Below are 18,372 nucleotides of genomic sequence, written 5' to 3'. Positions count from 1 at the left end.
TTGCAGATGACACCAAGCTGTGTGGTGTGATTGACACGCTGGAGGGAAGGGATACCATCCAGGGGGACCTTGACAGGCTGGAGAGGTGGGCCCGTGCGAACTGCATGAAGTTCAACAAAGCCAAGTGCAAGGTCCTGCACGTGGGTCGGAGCAATCCCAAGCAGGACTATAGGCTGGGCGAGGAATGGATTGAAAGCAGCCCTGAGGAGAAGGACTTGGGGGTATTGATTGATGAGAAGCTCAACATGAGCCAGCAGTGTGTGCTTGCAGCCCAGAAAGCCAACCATGTCCTGGGCTGCATCAAAAGAGGTGTGACCAGCAGGTCGAGGGAGGTGATCCTGCCCCTCTACTCCGCTCTTGTGAGACCCCACCTGGGGTACTGTATCCAGCTCTGGCAGGGCCCAGTACAGGAGAGACATGGAGCTGTTGGAGAGAGTCCAGAGGAGGGCCACGAAGCTGATCAGAGGGCTGGAGCACCTCTCCTATGAGGACAGGCTGAGAGAGTTGGGGTCGTTCAGCCTGGAGAAAAGAAGGCTCCGGGGAGATCTAATTGCAGCTTACCAGTACCTGAAGGGGCCTACAGGAAAGCTGGTGAGGGACTGTTTATGAGGGAGTGTAGTGACAGGACAAGGGTTAATGGGTTTAAGCTGAAGGAGGGTCGATTTAGACTAGAAGTTAGAAAGAAATTCTTTGCTGTTAGAGTGATGAGGCACTGGAACAGGTTACCCAGAGAGGTCGTGGAGGCCCCCTCCCTGGCAGTGTTTAAGACCAGGTTGGATGAGGCTTTGGGCGATGTGGTCTAGTGGAGGGTGTCCCTGCCCATGGCAGGGGTGTTGGAACTAGATGATCTTTGAGGTCCCTTCCAACCCAAACCATTCTATGATTCTATGATTCTATGAATGTGTGAGGTGTTAAAACCAAACCATTACTGGAGGGAAATACAGTGAAGCAGCTAGGTCGTGCCGTAAGATTGATTCTACACTGTCTTCTGGTTTGGGGTTAGACTCTACCTTCTAAACACTTGGACACTCTGGTCACTTTACTGTTCATGTCCCTGCATCATATGTATATATGGGAAAACATTGACAGAGGAAACACGACCCACAGAATGACACTTCAGAATGAGTCTCCATGAAAAGAGGCAGCTAGTTTTGTTTCATGGAAACCACAAAAGATGGTTGACTACTTACCACCTCAATCTTGGTGGGTGTTCAAATATATGTGTGCCATTGACTACTGGGGCAATGGGCAGCAAAATTATTTTGCATAAGGATTGGAGCAGTTTACAGAAATTCTGAGAAGGTACAATGAGGCCAATAGATTTTTTTTTTCCTTACTAACTCAGATTATGATAGGGAACTGAGACTAATACATTGATCAGGCCAGTGATTAGATTAATTGAGGGGAAGGGTGAATTTGCCCATGGAGCTTCCTTAATTCCTAATTTACGGAAAGTAGCAGACCAATTAAAAGAGGTAGATGTCTTGCTGAAAGAGCAGCAGAAGGGTTGAAACCATGAAATGGGATCTTGAAATCAGGCATCTGTGGAGAATGGAGAAATAGACTGTCATCAAAATAATTAATATCTTCTGAGTATTTAATTGCATATCTGTGTATTAGATGCATAGAATTATAGAATAAATTGGAAGGGATGTCAAGATGTCATCTAGTCCAAACCCTTGCTCAAAGAATGTATTTTTAGATCAGGTTGCTCGGGAACTTCTCCAGTTGAGTCTTAAACTCAGAGTTGAGTCTCATCCTCAAAGGACAAGGGGCTACCAGCATCTCTGGACAGCTTCTTCCAGTATTTGACCATTCTCATGGTAAAAATTTATACTTGATATCTAATTGGAATTTTCCATAGTTCAACTTGTGTCCTGTTGCCTGTTGGACTGTCACTGCACATCTCCAAGAAGAGTCTAGCTCTATATTTTCTGTATTCTCTGATCAGATGGTTGTAAATAGCAATAAGGTCTCCCTGAGCCTTTTTTCCATACAATTTGAGCAGGCCATGCTACCTGAGGCTGTCCTTATATATCCTGACCAACTTGGGGCCTCTGGACTTGCTTCTTGTAGTGGGACACCCAAAAGGGAGTAAGGGCAACAGGATATCTCGCATTGATAAGCCTAATTTGAGGCCTCTTCTTTAGGTGTGGAGATTATAAAATGGCCAAGCACTTGTGTTTCTCTTTAGTTCTTCATCTGTTAGCAAACGTGTCTTTTGAAAAAAAAATAGAGCTGGACCTATTTTAGGTAGCAGCTGCAGTGTAACTTGAAACTACAGCAAGAGATATGAAAAACGTAGTCTTATAGTGCGGTGTTTGAGAGAGCATTGAGAGAGTTTACCTGAGGAGAATGTCATCACGCATATTTTGCATGCCCATGGGTGCACTTGCACAAGAGCACTTGCATGCACATGTTTAAACCTGAAGTCTGAGAGGCTCTTGTTGGTCAGTACACAGTCAAGCATTTGGCAGGAAAATGAGTCTTGAGAAATAATACTGTGAGTGAGGCCAATTAATTATGAAATATGACTGATTAGCAAATGGAGCTGACATCCACTAAGCAAACCTGCTGAAACAATGGAAGACCCTGGGGCAAGGGGTGAGGGCAAAGGCAGGGAGAAGAAAAATGTTTATGTGTGTTCCACATGCTCTGCCATTCTTCCATGTCAAAAGGGTGATTTTTTTTTTGATTAATCCTGATACCTGGAAGATTCCCCCCCCCCCCGCCCCGATTCCTGTATTACTAAGGTTCAGATTGGTCTGCGTAGTTCAACAGAATTCAACCTATCTTTTAAGTGATCTGAAGAACTGTGTTATACTATATGTTATACTAATGGTATTTCATCAGTTTAAAGATTTACTCTTCTATATGGATGGCATACTGGGGGGTGTGCCAGTTAGCCTGAAATCATCCCAGGGTACTTCAAGGTTAAACTAGGTAAAGAATTTACAAATGTGGAATATAGGTATTACAGTTACAAATTTATAATGGTATCTGAGAGGCTTCTTCATGCTGTCTTGTAGTTAAGACACACTCTTAACCCATGCCTAAAGGATCAGTTCTTGTGCAAAGCTTATACTGTCAGGTTGGGGAAGCAGGCATACTTTTATAAGTAGTCTTTTTTTAGGGTTTCCTAAGAGTTCATTCAGATACAAATCTCTCCCTGTACACACACCATTTCCACATCTCTCCTCCAAGATATTCTACTCCTAGGAGCTTGTTTCAGAATGTGTTTCCTCAAACTATCCTCTGGCAACTAGAAATAAGTTGTACAACAGATGTCTTACCTGGTTGGGCAATGTTGAAATGTTGTTCTCAGCTTCCATTCCTTGAATCTCATAAACAACTTGTCAGTTTTGTAAATATCACCACATAAATGAGATTAAGCATGTGGCTCATTTTTGACTATTTTGGGGAGCCTGGAGATGGTAATATTTGACCATTGTTAAGATGTGTCACCCTTAAGCCAGTATCAATAGATACAAAGCTGTCTTCCATCTGAAGACTTTCGAAGTTTTCTTGCCAGGCCGTTTTCAGAACACTAACTCGTGGTGATCAGTTGCTCCATTCAATTTGTCCTTGATGTAAACACAACAAATTAATGTGAACGTGGGATACTAAAGTCCAGTTTTGCATTTCAGAGCTCATTCTTGTTTTTAGGTGAAGCTAGATCCATGAGATGTGGTCTATTAAGATGTCGTGTTTGTGATTAAGCAGGGAATGTTGCTTAATGTTAAATGACAATATTGTTGCTTTTCTACCAGTGAACACCTTTGTTCACAAGTGGTTAACATTTTGTGTAGAAAAGCAGAGAAATGTCTTTTTTCTTCTGTTTTTCTGCCTCCATGAAAACATCTGCTAACTCTTTGAAACATCAGTATTTGCTAATATCTTTTGAGTTTGTCCAGAGTACTCAGGTATTTTGGCCCATTTTATGTATGTAGTAAGTAATTTATTCTGTATGAGTTGGGCACAACTATTTAGTCTTACCCTCTCCCATCTTTCTTAGGTACAAAAAACGGAAGAAACATACAAGCTAGTTATGTTACAGCATGTCTTGTACTCCTTTAGGAAAGGGTACATTTCTACGTGTTGTTTTCCAATGCCAAATTGATAAGGCAGATGGTGCCCCGGTTTGGTGTCAGGAAATTCAGTCTGTACATCTGGGGACTGAAATTCAGTATTATAACTGACACAATAATCTCCATTTAAGCCCAGACTCTTACTCTGCCCTAGAAGAGTAATGAAAGGGGAAAACCTCCTGTATGTCTACCAGCCTGGACGGTAGCACGTCATTCGCTCTGCTGGGAAGTGTTGTGCCCAGGCTGGTCAGGACTGGGATCCGAGAGGGGAGAGAGCAGGCTTGGTCAGGAGAGAGCTTTTAGAACACACAGTTTCAGCTCCCTGCCAGATTCAAAATTCCTGCTCCAAACCCCTCATTTGCTATGGCAAAAAGGGTTTCTTGTTTCAGAAAAAGGATTCTAGAAACCTTTAAGGAGGGAAAAACACCCAAAAAAATTCTTTCCAATTGGCTCAGATACTTCCAAATTATTCTGAGCTCATCGCTGACCTGTAAAATTTCCACCTGAATGGCTAAAATCTGATAGTATCATAAATAGCTGTAAACAAAGTCTTAAAATTAAAAGCATCAGAATACTTTACCAAAAAGCTATGCTGACATCCCAGCCTAATATTTCTCTTGATTACACAGATAATTTCAAAATATGTAAAAGATATTTTCACACAAAGTATAGGCAAAATTGAAGGGTTATTTAAATGTTGTAAATTAATAAACATACGTGTGAAATAATTGTATTCCACAGTTCCCTGTTTGAAGTAAGAACTATTTTGAGCAAATGTTCTCAAATTCTCTACTTACATTTGACATATGAAAGCAGAAGCTCGCCTTTTAACAGTAAAACCAACCTAAACCATAAATTTAGAATTAAAAAGCTTTGGTCTAGCCTTTTGGTGCCATGGCTGATTTTGATAAGTTATTTGGGGGTGGGAGGGGAAAAAAGGTATACATCTTCATATCAACTTAAAAAAAAAATAAACTCCCAGTAACAGGGTGAGGCACTTATCTCTACTAAGAGCCCAAGGAATTTTTAAGCATACCTCTTGCTTTGTCTAGTGGTATCAAGGGCTTTAATTTTTTTTTTTTTTTTTTTTCCCCCCCAGAGAAGATTTATAAAGCAGTGGGGTAGATGGTGCTGTTCTCCAGCTGTCTATCTTGAGGAGTTTCCTCACTGGACTAAACACAACATAATTTCTCTGTAATGTTACAGTGGAATCTTGGAAAAACATAATGTTCCTCCTGCTATGTGCAATAGATTCTTCTTTAATTGCAGCAGCTAAAAAAAGCTTCTATCTTTATAGCTGTGGAACCAAAGCGATGAAGTTTATGGTCTCTCACTGTCAGCAGGTTTATGGAAAATTTATAGTATATGTTCTCTGTTCTGAGTTTACCACTTTTTGTTGGAATACTTACTAAAACTAGTGCTGAAAAAAGCCTGTCATAGGATTAGGAGTTTTGCTATCTTTAAAGATTCCTATAATTTGAATAGTCTGTGTGTAGTGTCTTTCATCTCCTTTTCCCTCAAACTGCTATTTTATCTTGTCCAGAATCAAGAATCTGTTCAGGCTGTTTCTCCCTCCTTTTCTATTTCTTTTTTCGTCCCTATGAACTGAACTTATTTTGTTACCATTCCCTGACTTGTTTTCAGGACTTTTAGTTAATTGAAAATTGCTGATGGCACTGGAAATCCCCAAACCTTTTGGTTATTTAGATAAGTTAAAGTAATATTTTCTACAGTTTTTGTTATCCTTTTTCTGTTCCTGAGTCCATTTTCCTGGTGCCACATTATTTGCAATCAGTGGATGGACACTACTTTTTTCTTTTTCTTTTTTTTTTTTTTAAAAAAGCTATGTTCTAGTTTTAAAGTGAAAACATGTTCATGTTGTCTGCTATGGCAAGAATCCTGAATTTGATTCAGTACCCTCCTGTTTGTAGCTGGTAAGGGTGTTGGACTGATGGTTCAGCTGAGCCAAACTGCGCTATGCGTGACTCTGCTAGTTTAATCTGATCCTTTTAGTTGTTTGTCAACAAAAAAGAAAAAAAGACAACGAAAAAAGAAATGTAAAAACTGGAAGCAAACCGTTCATCAATGAATTGAAATAAGCAAAATTTGCCTTTAGAAACCTGTTTAAATATTATTCAGCTGTAAATGATGCTAATTTAACCACAGAGCGACAGAAATGTGACTTAGTTTTAATGTTGCCACATTTGGTATTTTATTAGTGTAATTTAGAGTAAACTCTTCACTCTGGAAAACCTGAGTTGGGCACTGGAACTCTGTCATATCTAGAAAAGGAAAATGGAAAGGTTGACATTGTAAAAAGGGGAACACGTGATTTAACCAGTCACTTCCATTCATTTAATCAATTAATTTCTCATTTCCATGTGAAGGATGGTGTCTGAATCTTCCCTGTTTCAGAAACTCATCTCTTGACTCAGTTTCACTAAAAATCACTATGTATGAAGAAGCAATTTCTGCTTTGACCTTCCTTGCCAACGTGTCTGTAGTGCTCCTCAGTCACAGTGGACTGCCCCTCCTGTTTCTTCAGTATTCATTAATTGCTATTCTCACTTTCCTTCCTTCCCTGCCTCCCCCCCTCCCATTTTAAGATATGCATACATACTGTGTATGCATAAATCTGGATGGATCAAAGTGAGCAATGATTTTATTTGTATGTTCCCAAACTTCAGAAATATAGCAAAAACCCAATCTATACCTGATAGAAATTTAACAAATACTCAGATTCTGTTGAAACAGTTTCCCTCTATTTTTTATGGGTGTTTGAGGAAGACTGGGATACACAACTTTCTCCTATAGTATGTGCTTGGTAACTCCAAAACAATATTAGGCCTTCAATGAGGTGAGAAAAATACCTAGGGCACCTTGGTTGCAGTTGAATACACATTAGTGGAGAAATTACCGGATCTGAAAAGGTAGATTTCCCATTGACTAAGTATTTTTTGGACACTTCTGCCTAGAGCTGGAAATGGAGCCAATTCATGTTTTTATTTACTCTCTGTCGTTACTACATGTGTTTTTTTTTAAAAAAATACACAGTGAATGAGGCAAGCCCTTCTGTATGAGATCTGCATATTTTTAAAGGCATACGTCAAGTGGGATTTAGCAAAACCAAGTTTTTGCATAGACTTTGTGTCCACTGGTAAAAAGCAGCAAATATTATTGCTATATGCTGTACATATTTCCATATTGTGTTCATAACATGTAAAACCTGACATCTAATAGATCAGAGTGATTAAACTGGGTGGTGGAGTAAGTCTTGGCCTTTCAGCACAAAGACCAGGTTTTAGAAACTTAGGTCTCATTTTTCTGGGGGGGCAAGCCGACAAGCAGATGCATCTAATGCCATCTCTAAAGCAGGGTCAATTAGCAGCATGTGTTAATTTGGAGCAAGCAGGATAGTCATCACCATGTAGGACAAGAAAAATACCCCCCCCCCCCTAATCTATTGCATTTCAGAGCTTTTTTATATCTAAAAATCCCACATATAGTATGCAGAACCAAAACCTGATTTTATGCAGTATACAGAAATCAAAAATTCAACTTCATGGGATTTGGCTTGACTAACCCCTCACCTCACCCTTGCCCTTTCTTGCCCTCTTGCTCTTCTTCCACAGAAAAAGCCAGCCAAACATTACAGGATGCTATCACAGGGATTCCCAGCCAGCCCCTAAGATCTTGTTGGTGTTACTCACGTTTTTTTCTTCCGAGATGCGTACCACGCTGTGTGCTGCAGGGATACTGCACCTTTCTATTGCTGAGCCCTTGCAGGGGGCAGGACTGTAACTTTCCACACTGGCAGGTGGAAAGCTGCTCATGGGGTCCCTGGTTTAAATGGCATGGAGCAGAAGTGATGGTGCTTTTACTTAACCTTGCAGTGTGTTTGCATACGGTGGAACTTTGAAATAGTTGTCTCCCTGAAAACATACAACCTTCCCAAAATAATTAATGAGGTTTTTAAAAACTGCATGTAAGGAGCACTGAGTTGCACAGGACGCACTCAGAAGTCAACTCTCTGTGTGTACACTTATATCTTCCATCTTCTGCATAGCTATTATGCTGGAGCATTTTCTTGCATGTCAATATAGTAATTCTGAAATAGCATACATGTTGGAGAATGCTTTAAATAAAAATTAAAAGTCCATTTTGTAGCACACTATAGAAGTGGGTACTTCTTATGGCAGGCAGATTCCCATTAATTCTCAGAATATGCAGCTTAATAGGAGATAATGCTTTTTTCTACGTATGACCAAAGCATGACATGAAATCTATAAGAGTGACTGACCTTAAACTCGTAACTGCCATTCATTTCAGTCCGAGTAGCCCAGCAGACTGGCTGCTGAGAGCTATGCTTGCGCGCTGGTTTGTGAGGCTCTGCAGATGCACGTTCGCCCACTCTATGCAAACGTGCACACACTCTCTTTTTTTTCTCTCACACTGTCTGGCATATTTTCAGAATAACTCTTCGAAGACTTTCTGAACTGCTGGGTATGATTGTCTGATTATTATTTTTTTAACTGGGAACATGTTTAGTCCAGTGTTATTTAAACAAGCTTATCTCTTTGATCAAAGTCTACAATCTGAAATTTGAACAGGGTAGGGAGGGTGGCTGGGTGGGTGAGGAAATCTATCAAGTACATATTTATGTGTGTGCTGCTGTCTTAGACTGTGTGCCTCCAGAGGTGCAAATGTATGTTGCTTCAGAATAATCTTGCAAATATAAATAACTGTGGCTATTTCAGTAGAAGTTCTGAAACCACAGAATTATTACTAAAATAAAACATTTTAGTAAACTTTTCTTGACGCTATTAGTGACCAGCATATTCAGTTTTTCGGTTTCTTGGGTTCTTTGAAGGTTGAGCCGAGTAACTGTGGAGTTGTTTAAGTATAGCATAGACTTTCCTAGTATTGAAAGCATGCTGGCTGGAGCCCGTATATTAATGCATTTAGGGTTGGCATTAACCTATTTCACTGACTGAACCACAGACCACAGAAATAAAGCTAGAGAGCTTGAAGCAGTTTCTGGAGGTTTTCATTTAGCTGGTTCAGGAGAACTGGTTTGTGCAAAGTTAGAATTATATGGAATGAGATTGCAAGATGAAGCATGCATGCTACACCTTTTCATTATGTTCTCTCTCTTTCCTTTTTTTTTTTTTCCTCCCCTAAATATAACTTTGAGAGGCATTTCAGTTTCTTGTAAAGCCGATCCCATTTGATTATTTTAGATTACTTGATTTTCTGGTCCGATTTCAAAATTCAAGTTTGCTGAGCTTTTGTTCACAGGACTAGGAAAAGAATTTCCTGTATTCAATTCATGTGTCAGGCAATCAAATATTTTTTTCCTAACTTAGAATCTTCCCGTGGTAAAGTCTGAATGATGCTTTGTTTCATCATTTTGCAGCCTAAAAGGAAGCAGACAGAAATTTCTAGGCTAATCTAAAGTTTTTCCTCACTTTTTAATGTTACTATTACACTCCAGTAACTTCACGTTGCTATTACTGATGAAAGTATATTGTTAACCTTTTCTTCTGCATTGATATCATACACCCTTTAATTTTGTTAGCTAGTTTTATTGGCTGAGGCTCGTTACACACACACGCGCGTGCGCGCACACACACACAGACACGCACGCGTTTGCACACAGACACACACACACACATTCTGCTTTGCCATATCTCAGTTACAGCACAGTCCTACCCAGGGTCATTACAATGTACAGATTACATATTTCTAGCAAACACGAAAATGAATCAAACAGGAGGAGAGATAAGCAGAGATAGATTGGAGCCTGCTGAGGAAATAAAAGGCAGTAATCTGCCCGACCACTGGACTACTCTTCCTGGTTGGATTTAAGTGTTCTTTCCCGTTAGTCGCTGCGGAGCACTGGCTACCCTGAAGTGAAAAATTAAATGACTAGCAAGAATGAAGTAACATTTAGCGGGACAATTATTTGGTATACCTCCAAAACTAATTGTTCCTGAAGTGATGTTTAAACCAACGTCGGCACAAGGCAAGAGTTCCTGGCTGGCGGCCAGCACCTTGCAATGCATATTAGCGCAGATGAGGAGTTCCTACAAGTTAAGGAGAGGGAGGGAGGGAGAGACAGAAAGAGAGAATGTGCATTTTCAGTGCTCACTCTGCGTTTGTGTGTATCCTCCTCCTTGCCGAGAGCAGAGGAATACCTGTGTAGTGCTGCTTTATTATGATTTCTGCTGAGCCTCAGAATAGGTTCTGGTATTTTTTTTAGGTGGACTGCCAGCTACCGATCTCGCTGTTGACTGTAAAAGCAGATATGTTCCTTGCTCACTGCCATTAGCACTGACCATGACCCTTCACACCAAAACCTCTGGAGTTACCCTGCTGCACCAGATTCAAGGCGCTGAGCTGGAGACACTGAGCAGACCTCAGCTGAAGATTCCCCTGGAAAGATCGCTCAGCGACATGTACGTGGAGAGCAACAAGGCAGGAGTTTTTAACTACCCAGAAGGGGCCACTTATGATTTTGGTACTACGGCTCCAGTGTACAGCTCTACTACTCTCAGTTATGCCCCTACTTCTGAATCTTTTGGGTCCAGCAGTCTGGCAGGATTTCACTCACTGAACAACGTCCCACCAAGCCCAGTGGTGTTCTTGCAAACGGCGCCCCAGCTCTCACCCTTCATCCATCATCACAGCCAGCAGGTACCCTACTACCTTGAAAATGAACAGGGCAGCTTTGGGATGAGGGAAGCTGCTCCTCCAGCCTTCTACAGGTAAATGCTACAGCTTTTTTTTCCTTTCTTCTTTAAGCAGATGAACTGAGAAAATTAGAATGTGAAAATCTGTATGCCCTAATCTTTTCTTTTGGCGTAAAGGGCCATGTGATTTAATTCAATCATCCACAATATCTAGACCATCAAAAATACAGTAGAATAAAACAAAACTGTAATTCACAGCTCACCGTGACTGTAAGCTGTAAGTTTTGAAAACTGTACATAAAGGAGAAACAAATTGGATAATGAGTATAACTGTTTCCTGGGAAAACATGAAATCATAATTGATTAAAGAATGGCAAACGGCCTCCCTGTTGTAATATATATTAGAATTAGTGTCTGAATTATACTGAAAAGACTTCCACTATCACACATTTCTCGGTGTGAGTGGTTGTTTGCTCAGCTCTTAGCTGGTAGGAAGAGTATTTTTCTCCTCTGGCTTCCTTTACAGTGTGAGAAGTGGCTTATTTGGGAAGTAGTTCAGAAGCACAATATCCTTCCTAATCGAACTGTTAGAGCTGACTCAGTGACAGCGTTTCAGTCAGTAATCAACTTCGTGAGCTATCCTAAGAGCTGTGTGCATATTAACCTGCATTTTTCACTGGAGGGTGATACATGCTAACCATAAATCTGGCATGCTGCATTTCAAAAGATAAGATTTTGGGGGCTTTTGTATTTTTATCCCTCAATAGAAGGGTGTTGGGTTTTTTTTGTCTGCAATAGGATAAAAGTATCTGGGGAGGGGTGGAAAATTTTCCTTGGTTTAAATATTTATTGTCAGTTGTGAAAACATTTACGTAATTTCTGAAGTGGTAGAAATTGATAGAATTGGAGCTTCCAGGAAAATAGTCAAACACACCAATAGCCACACTGTTAATGTTTGTGCAGTGTTAATAGCATAGTTTTGCATCAGCTTATTATACCTGGCTTCAGTGAATCAAAGTGAACGTTTAGATGTATTTTTTTTTCCTAAACTCTGTCTGTATCTGTTTATTTGGGAGATACAGGTGAGTTTGCTAGAAATGAGATGACTCTGAAAAAAATAAAAGCAAGTTATTCTTTCCCTGTCGAGGGCCAGACTCTGCCAGAATTATTTGCACAATATAACATGTTGCTGGGAACAGCAACGTATGTTCTTAAAGACAGTCTCACTCAGCCTGAGTAAGAATCTGGTAGCAGAATCTGGTCCAAAAACCCAGAAGCTGTGATTGTACTTTTTGCAAATGATTAATCAGTTTTGGGGAGCAGATGGAATAAAGACTGGTGAAATGATAGATAACGGTTATGTCAGACTGTCGAATACAGTGATCTGGTAACTGAATTGGTTCAAACAAAATGCATTTTAGTTCAGCCAAATGCAAAACCTCTAGGAAGATTGAATACGTGTCAGAGCATAAAGATCTTGAGTGATTACCAGTGACTTGGGAGTGAAACTGCACTTTGTGCTAGATTAAAGTGGTTTTTGGGTTTTTTTTAGGGGGGAGGAGGGCTTTTTTTTTTTTTTATGAATGTCCAGTGCAAACGTATGGTGAAAAGTGTGTAAGTCACCTTAGATATGTAAACAGTGGAATAGTGAGTTTGTGAAGTTGAAATACACAGGCAGAAAATGTCCTGTAGTCGGGGTATTTTACTTCAGGAGGAATCAAAACCAAGAATCACCTGGAAACAGAAGTTGAACTGTGGAAATAATGACTTTTTATGTTTAATCAGTGAATTGAGGTGATACATTAAAAAATAAAATTAACGTACTTTTTTAGTTTAACTACCAGAAGAAACTTGTAAGGCCAGTGCTGGATTCCCCATTTCCTGACATTTCTGATCAACGATGGGTGTCTCCCTTGGAGATGTGTTTTAGGCCTATGCAATTGATGGGGCTCAATGCAGCAGTAATTAGGTGAATTTATGATCTTGGATACACAGGTGGTTTATCTGCATACAGTGTTATACAAATGATTTAATGGCCCCTTCAAGCCATAATTCTGTAAAGCGCGTTTTATGTGGTAGTAAGAAATGTGTATCAAAGTGCTTGCTACGAATTTCTTTTGTTAACAGGCATAGTACTGTTGAAATTAAATTGATAAAAGCATTGCTTTTTTTTTCCTTCACATTTTTGCAAGATTGTATTTACAAAGTTATCATCTTCACAACATTAAATATTAGGTCTTTATTCTTCTGTCTTGGCACAAATCCAATCACCAATAGTCTGTGAAAATAATTTGAATAGGTATTCAGTGTCTGGGAAATAATTACTATCTAATCACGGGGTTTAAGAACAAGCTTTAAAAATAATATTGTAATGCATGAATTTCCAATTTGCTTTATTCATTTGGCTAATCTCATTGGTTTCAACTGGGTTATGGGAGAAAAGAGAGCGTGGGGCAGTGTAATCTGGCAATGAATAAATTGATGCTGGAGACTGGAAGATGTCTAACTACCAAAATGGTGAGTTTCTGGAACAACCTACCAGTAGGAGTGGTAAAGGCAAAAATTCTCAAACCAAAAACCCTAACAAAATTTAAAATGGATCATGATCAGTTTATGATATGGGTGCCTGCCTCTCTTATAAGTAATGTAGCCTAAGACCCAGAAAGACTCCTCTGCAATTCTTATTTACCTTTCTGTGTAACAGAATTGTGTTTTGCTCGTAAGATTGAAATATTTGCATTGCATCATCCTATTATACTATGGATTTGAGATACAAATATTGCATTCTGTGATACAAGTGGCTAGGACAATAACTAATCATTGTAGGTTGGAACTGAAATTATATTCTGTTAATACACAGATAAAATGTTAAAAATCGTCAGTTGCAAACCTCAAAACTTACCATATGTGATAAAGAAGGCATCTAATGTAATTTGGTTTTGTTAATAGCTATTCAAAATCGTGCTGACTATAGCCACATATATAGCTACATGTGGATTAATTCTGAAGTTATATTTTATTTCTTTCAGATTGTGTTTCCTTTTCCAAAAGGCTTTGTCTCCTGTTGCAGGGTAATGACAGACTTCTATATCTAGCTGAAGAATGTAACGATACATAGAGAAAAGAATGATTTTGTGAAGTATACAAAAATACACCAATCTCCTCCTTTCTGGAGTTTCTAAATCATGGGACATCAGAATTTTAGAAAAGAGAAAGGGCTTAATTAATTCAAATTGTGCTGTCTCTGACTTGGCCCCTTTTATGTCTGACCTTGTGGCTTTTTTTATAGGGAGCCAAACTAAAATACCTTTGCCTTATCTTACAGTGTCAGTAACTTCCAGTAAGAGGGAGAAGGCATAGCACTAGTTATGTTTTTAATTCTCTTCAAATGTACCATGTATTTTATTTTCTCGATTACTTTTATGGTAGCTTTTTCTTATTATTAAATGCTGACTAGTAGTTTATTATTACAGGAAATCCTGTACTCATGGATAATAGGGTAAAGTAATTGAAAGATTTCTTTTGTTCTTAACTATTAAATTTGAGTTCTGGCCATTTCTGGTTATTTCCTTGTGCTTTTTGGTAGGTTTTTGTTCATTCAGGGAAAAACCAAGAAGCCTTTCAGTAGCTAATTTACCACAGTAAATTCCTATAAGCAACAGCAAAGATGAATCCTTTTTGTTCTTCCAGTGTGTGATGTTCCAGTGTGATCCCACTGAGTTTGTACTTCTCAGATCTGAAGTAAAATCGTGCCTGTATTTCAGGCTCTCTGTCGCCTGCGCTTAGCGCTGCTTCTAAATTTGGCTAAAACCCATGTAAAAATGAACTGCATCTACCAGCTACGTGATGATGGAGTTGTCTGTCAGTCTGTAGTGAGTGACAGAGGCAGGGAAAATCAGCGTACAAACAGAAATATCAGACGAAAAATCACTCACTGCTCCCTCACTTTTAGTGGCTAGTTTGTGAGTATCTTCTAGTACCTCAGGCTCTGGGGTTAGGTTAATATAATAGAGTATTTATTTAGCTTTAGACCCAATTATCACATTGAAACTGACACTCAAACATTTTAAACCTGCTGTTCCAATCAATATGATCACAGCTTTAATTTTTAATGCTTGCTAAAATTGAGAAAGATTACAAATGTAGATAGATCCCTCTTCTGCTGTAATTCATAAATCCAAAAACCAGTTAGTTAATCTAATGTGTGTTTTTTACCTTGTCTGATTCATTATGAATTTTCCTAGCTGTTCATGTTGAGTTCTAAATAAAGAGGATTTTTCCAAATTTTAAAATTACAAGAATCTTACAATGAATATAAAATTAAAAGATTTTTTTTTTTTTAATGTAGTATGAGGTGTTCCGTAACATGAAGGACTACTATGTAATGTAGTGTTTTGAGGTTTTTTTGGTTTATTTTTCTCTAAAGCATCAATCTGTTTTGAGGTCCTCTCGAACAGCTGAAGTATTCAGGCAATTTCTTGAACACTCAGAGTGTTCCTGTTTTCAGAGCTAGTACTGGTATCTCTGACAATTTTACAGCAATAGATGACTGTCATGAAAGAGACAGGAAAACATGGAGTCATCCTATCTCATGGAAATCTTGTAAAGCTAAACCTGTTATATGTTCTGAGATACTCACACGTTACAGTTGTGAAGGACTTGTACAAACCAACTTCTCTGTTTCAGCAGCTCTTCTTAGAGAATGTGCTGATGTGGAGCCTGCTGCAAGGGTGCTTGCACTCTAAAGTTACCAACCCATATTGTTGAGGAGCACTTGTGTTCTGTGCCTCCTTGTGTCCCTGAATAAGGCCTGGCAGCGTTGGAAAGGGGTACAGGAGCTCTTATGCTTCCTCATTATCCTCCTTTCTGCCAAGGCAGAGAGATAGATTTTACCTGCTCTTTCTGTGCTTCCTTTTCAAAGTTTTTTTCTTGTTGAAGAAAACTGTCTTCTCTTCTTTAGCAGATGTATTTTTCTGCATAAACCACAGACCCAGGAAGTGCTCCATATACCAAGTCCTTTCCATGAGGATTTAAAACTTGTGGTGAAAAACGTGGTTGTTCAGGCAGCTTATGTGGTTGGGGTTCATCTGATTACATGTAGACACCTAGGTCTTTATTCAGTTTTCCACTCCTTAGGCATCTGGTGCCATTTGAGAGGCCACACGAGTCTAGCAGATACAACACAGGACCTATTGTGCAGCTATACCATTTTGGAGTAGGAGGTGGGTGTCAGTGGGGGTCACCACCTAGAACACCTCAAATGGCATGCAGCACGGACAACAGCATCAAACCTTCATATGGACTCCCTTCTTATTCTGTGCAGGCACAGAGAGAAAGAGATGCTGTGAACACACACATTGTTTCTAAGGTATCTGATTAAAATAGACCAGGTGCATTAGGCTGTAAAAGTGTAAGTTTCTCTTTCCATACTATAAAATCTGGATAAAGTGACTCATTCTGGTACAGATATCTACTGGATGAAGATGGATGCCCGATGATGTCCAAAGATAAGTGAAATTAATCCCACCTGTCAGTCTCCTGTTTCTAAAGACACCAAAAGCTGTCATGATTTGCAATCTCCCTTTAAATAGACACTGCACTATGTCCCTTGAGAGGAAGACGGGGAATCGACTCTGTGTCATTGGCCTTGATCACTCTTGCTCTGAGGCTATTGAAACAACAAACACTGCTGCCCGTATCTGCTCTGATAGGGAAAGCATTAATTACTGGCACCGGTTCCTTCAGCAATTGCAAAGTGAACATCATATGCCAGCATTTTTTATTAAACCCACAAGAAAGGCCGACCAGAGCTAAGGCATAGCTCCAAACGCAGAGGAGAAGAGTTCTGCAGCTGAAGTGCATCCACTTCTTCCAACAAACTGAGATTTTGATAATTTTGGTAATTTGATATTGTTGACAATGAAACACTGAAACTAATCATGAGCTCCCTGGTCTGTCTGCAGGGAGTTTTCTGTTATCTATTCAGGCATCAGAACTGAGATTAGAGCAGAGATGCTGTCCTTCAATTTTCTCATTAAAGTGTTGCTTTCATTGCATCCATTACAGGGGCTGTTTGTAAAATTGGCTGTACAGAGACAAGTCACATCTGAGCTTGTACGCTGTCCCTATGTATTTGGGTGGCCTTTCCAGTGAACTGCAAAAGATCAGCATTTGCGCCAGCTCATTAGGAACCCTGATCAATGTGACACTGGGCAAGGCAAGGCATTTATGCTTTTCTGCCAAGTTCAGATTCCAGTTGGTGGGAGGGTTCTTACATCATTGGACTCAAGATATTTCTTCTTCTGGTGCAAGACTATGAAAGTGTGAGATGCTGCTTGCCAGATTTAACCTACCACATACTTACAGTGATACCTGTTAGAGACAAGAAGATCACAGATCTGCAGGATAATCTTCTTCCTTGACAAGCTATTGATAACAACATTGGATTTGGGAGTGATGTGGGCATTTTATTTTAACCTTTTACTCAAAAAAGGAAAGATAGTCCTCAGAAAACACAGAGTTTAAATATGACTGTCCTAAACATAAATCTGATTTGATAGATGTACATAACAGTTCCAGTGGTCTTCCAGCCATTGCAGTGACAGTCTTAAGCAATGACACAACAGCCAGCATCTATGTAAATAAGAACAGATGCCTGCCTTTTCCTTGCTGCATGGAAGCCATTGATAAAAGTAAAAAATAACAGTAAGTGTTGAAAGTCAGAAGTAACTAAGAAGACTTCTTAAACAAGCAGCTGGTGACTAACTGTGAACAGCCATGCATGTAACCACTTCATGTCCAGTGGGTGGAATTTCGGTTTATGACGACTGGACTGCAGTCCATCCCAAATCAGACACCGTACAGGTCACATCCTGTTTCCATGTGCTGCTGTCTCACAATGCTGCCAGCTGTCAAAACCTACCTCCTCAGGACCCAGGCAGCAGCATCTATGTAGAATAACTGTTGAATGCTGCAGGGGAGAGCCTTCCTCCCTCTTTGAGGATGGCACACCAGGGAGCATCTAGGCAGCACTGGGCTGCATTTAATGCACATGCATTTCACTTCCCATTCATAAGCTGAGTAGACAGTGTATTTTTCCGTCTTGATCATCATTTTCTAGGGAAAAGCTGTATTTCTCCTTTTAAGATTTTTTCAGTATCTCATCAATTGGTGTTGCAAGTGTCCAATTCGATTGCTACTTCCAGTCTTCCCTCCCCCTTATTTTATTACTTGCTATCATGCAGAAACACTGCTTTGATCACAGCAGCCTACTTCAGTGCTGATTTGTGGTGCTAAGATATGACTATGGGAAACTTTCCAGGATGCTACAAAGGGGGTGTGAAAGCTAGGAGGAAAGGGGAAATGAAATTTACTGCAACACAGGAAAAGTCTCAGCTCATGCTAAATAAAAATAGTTAGAAAGCAATAGCTGCAGAAGAAGATGTGGCATAAAATTTAGGCCCCAAATCTTAAATCACAGGACTCATAATATGCTTTCCAGATAGCCTCCACTGCAGTTTTTACCTATAGCCTATTAAAATTGGAATATGTGATACCTACTGCTTTCTGTTTCCCTTTTTATTTTCATTTTT

At 39.7% G+C, this 18,372-nt stretch overlaps 1 protein-coding gene across 2 annotated transcripts in view; it reads left to right on the top strand.

Moving 5' to 3' along the window:
- The window catches only part of ESR1 (estrogen receptor 1), a 175,992-nt gene that overhangs the window by 44,714 nt on the left and 112,906 nt on the right, over positions 1-18,372 (top strand). For both annotated transcript variants that reach the window (XM_054822184.1, XM_054822185.1), the window contains one exon: positions 10,351-10,855. In XM_054822184.1, the coding sequence (XP_054678159.1) occupies positions 10,351-10,855 (505 nt within the window). The remainder of the gene's footprint in view (positions 1-10,350; positions 10,856-18,372) is intronic.

Source organism: Grus americana, chromosome 3, assembly GCF_028858705.1.
Source record: "Grus americana isolate bGruAme1 chromosome 3, bGruAme1.mat, whole genome shotgun sequence".
NCBI classification, from domain to species: Eukaryota; Metazoa; Chordata; class Aves; order Gruiformes; family Gruidae; genus Grus; species Grus americana.
This window is presented reverse-complemented; position numbering and strand designations above follow the sequence as displayed.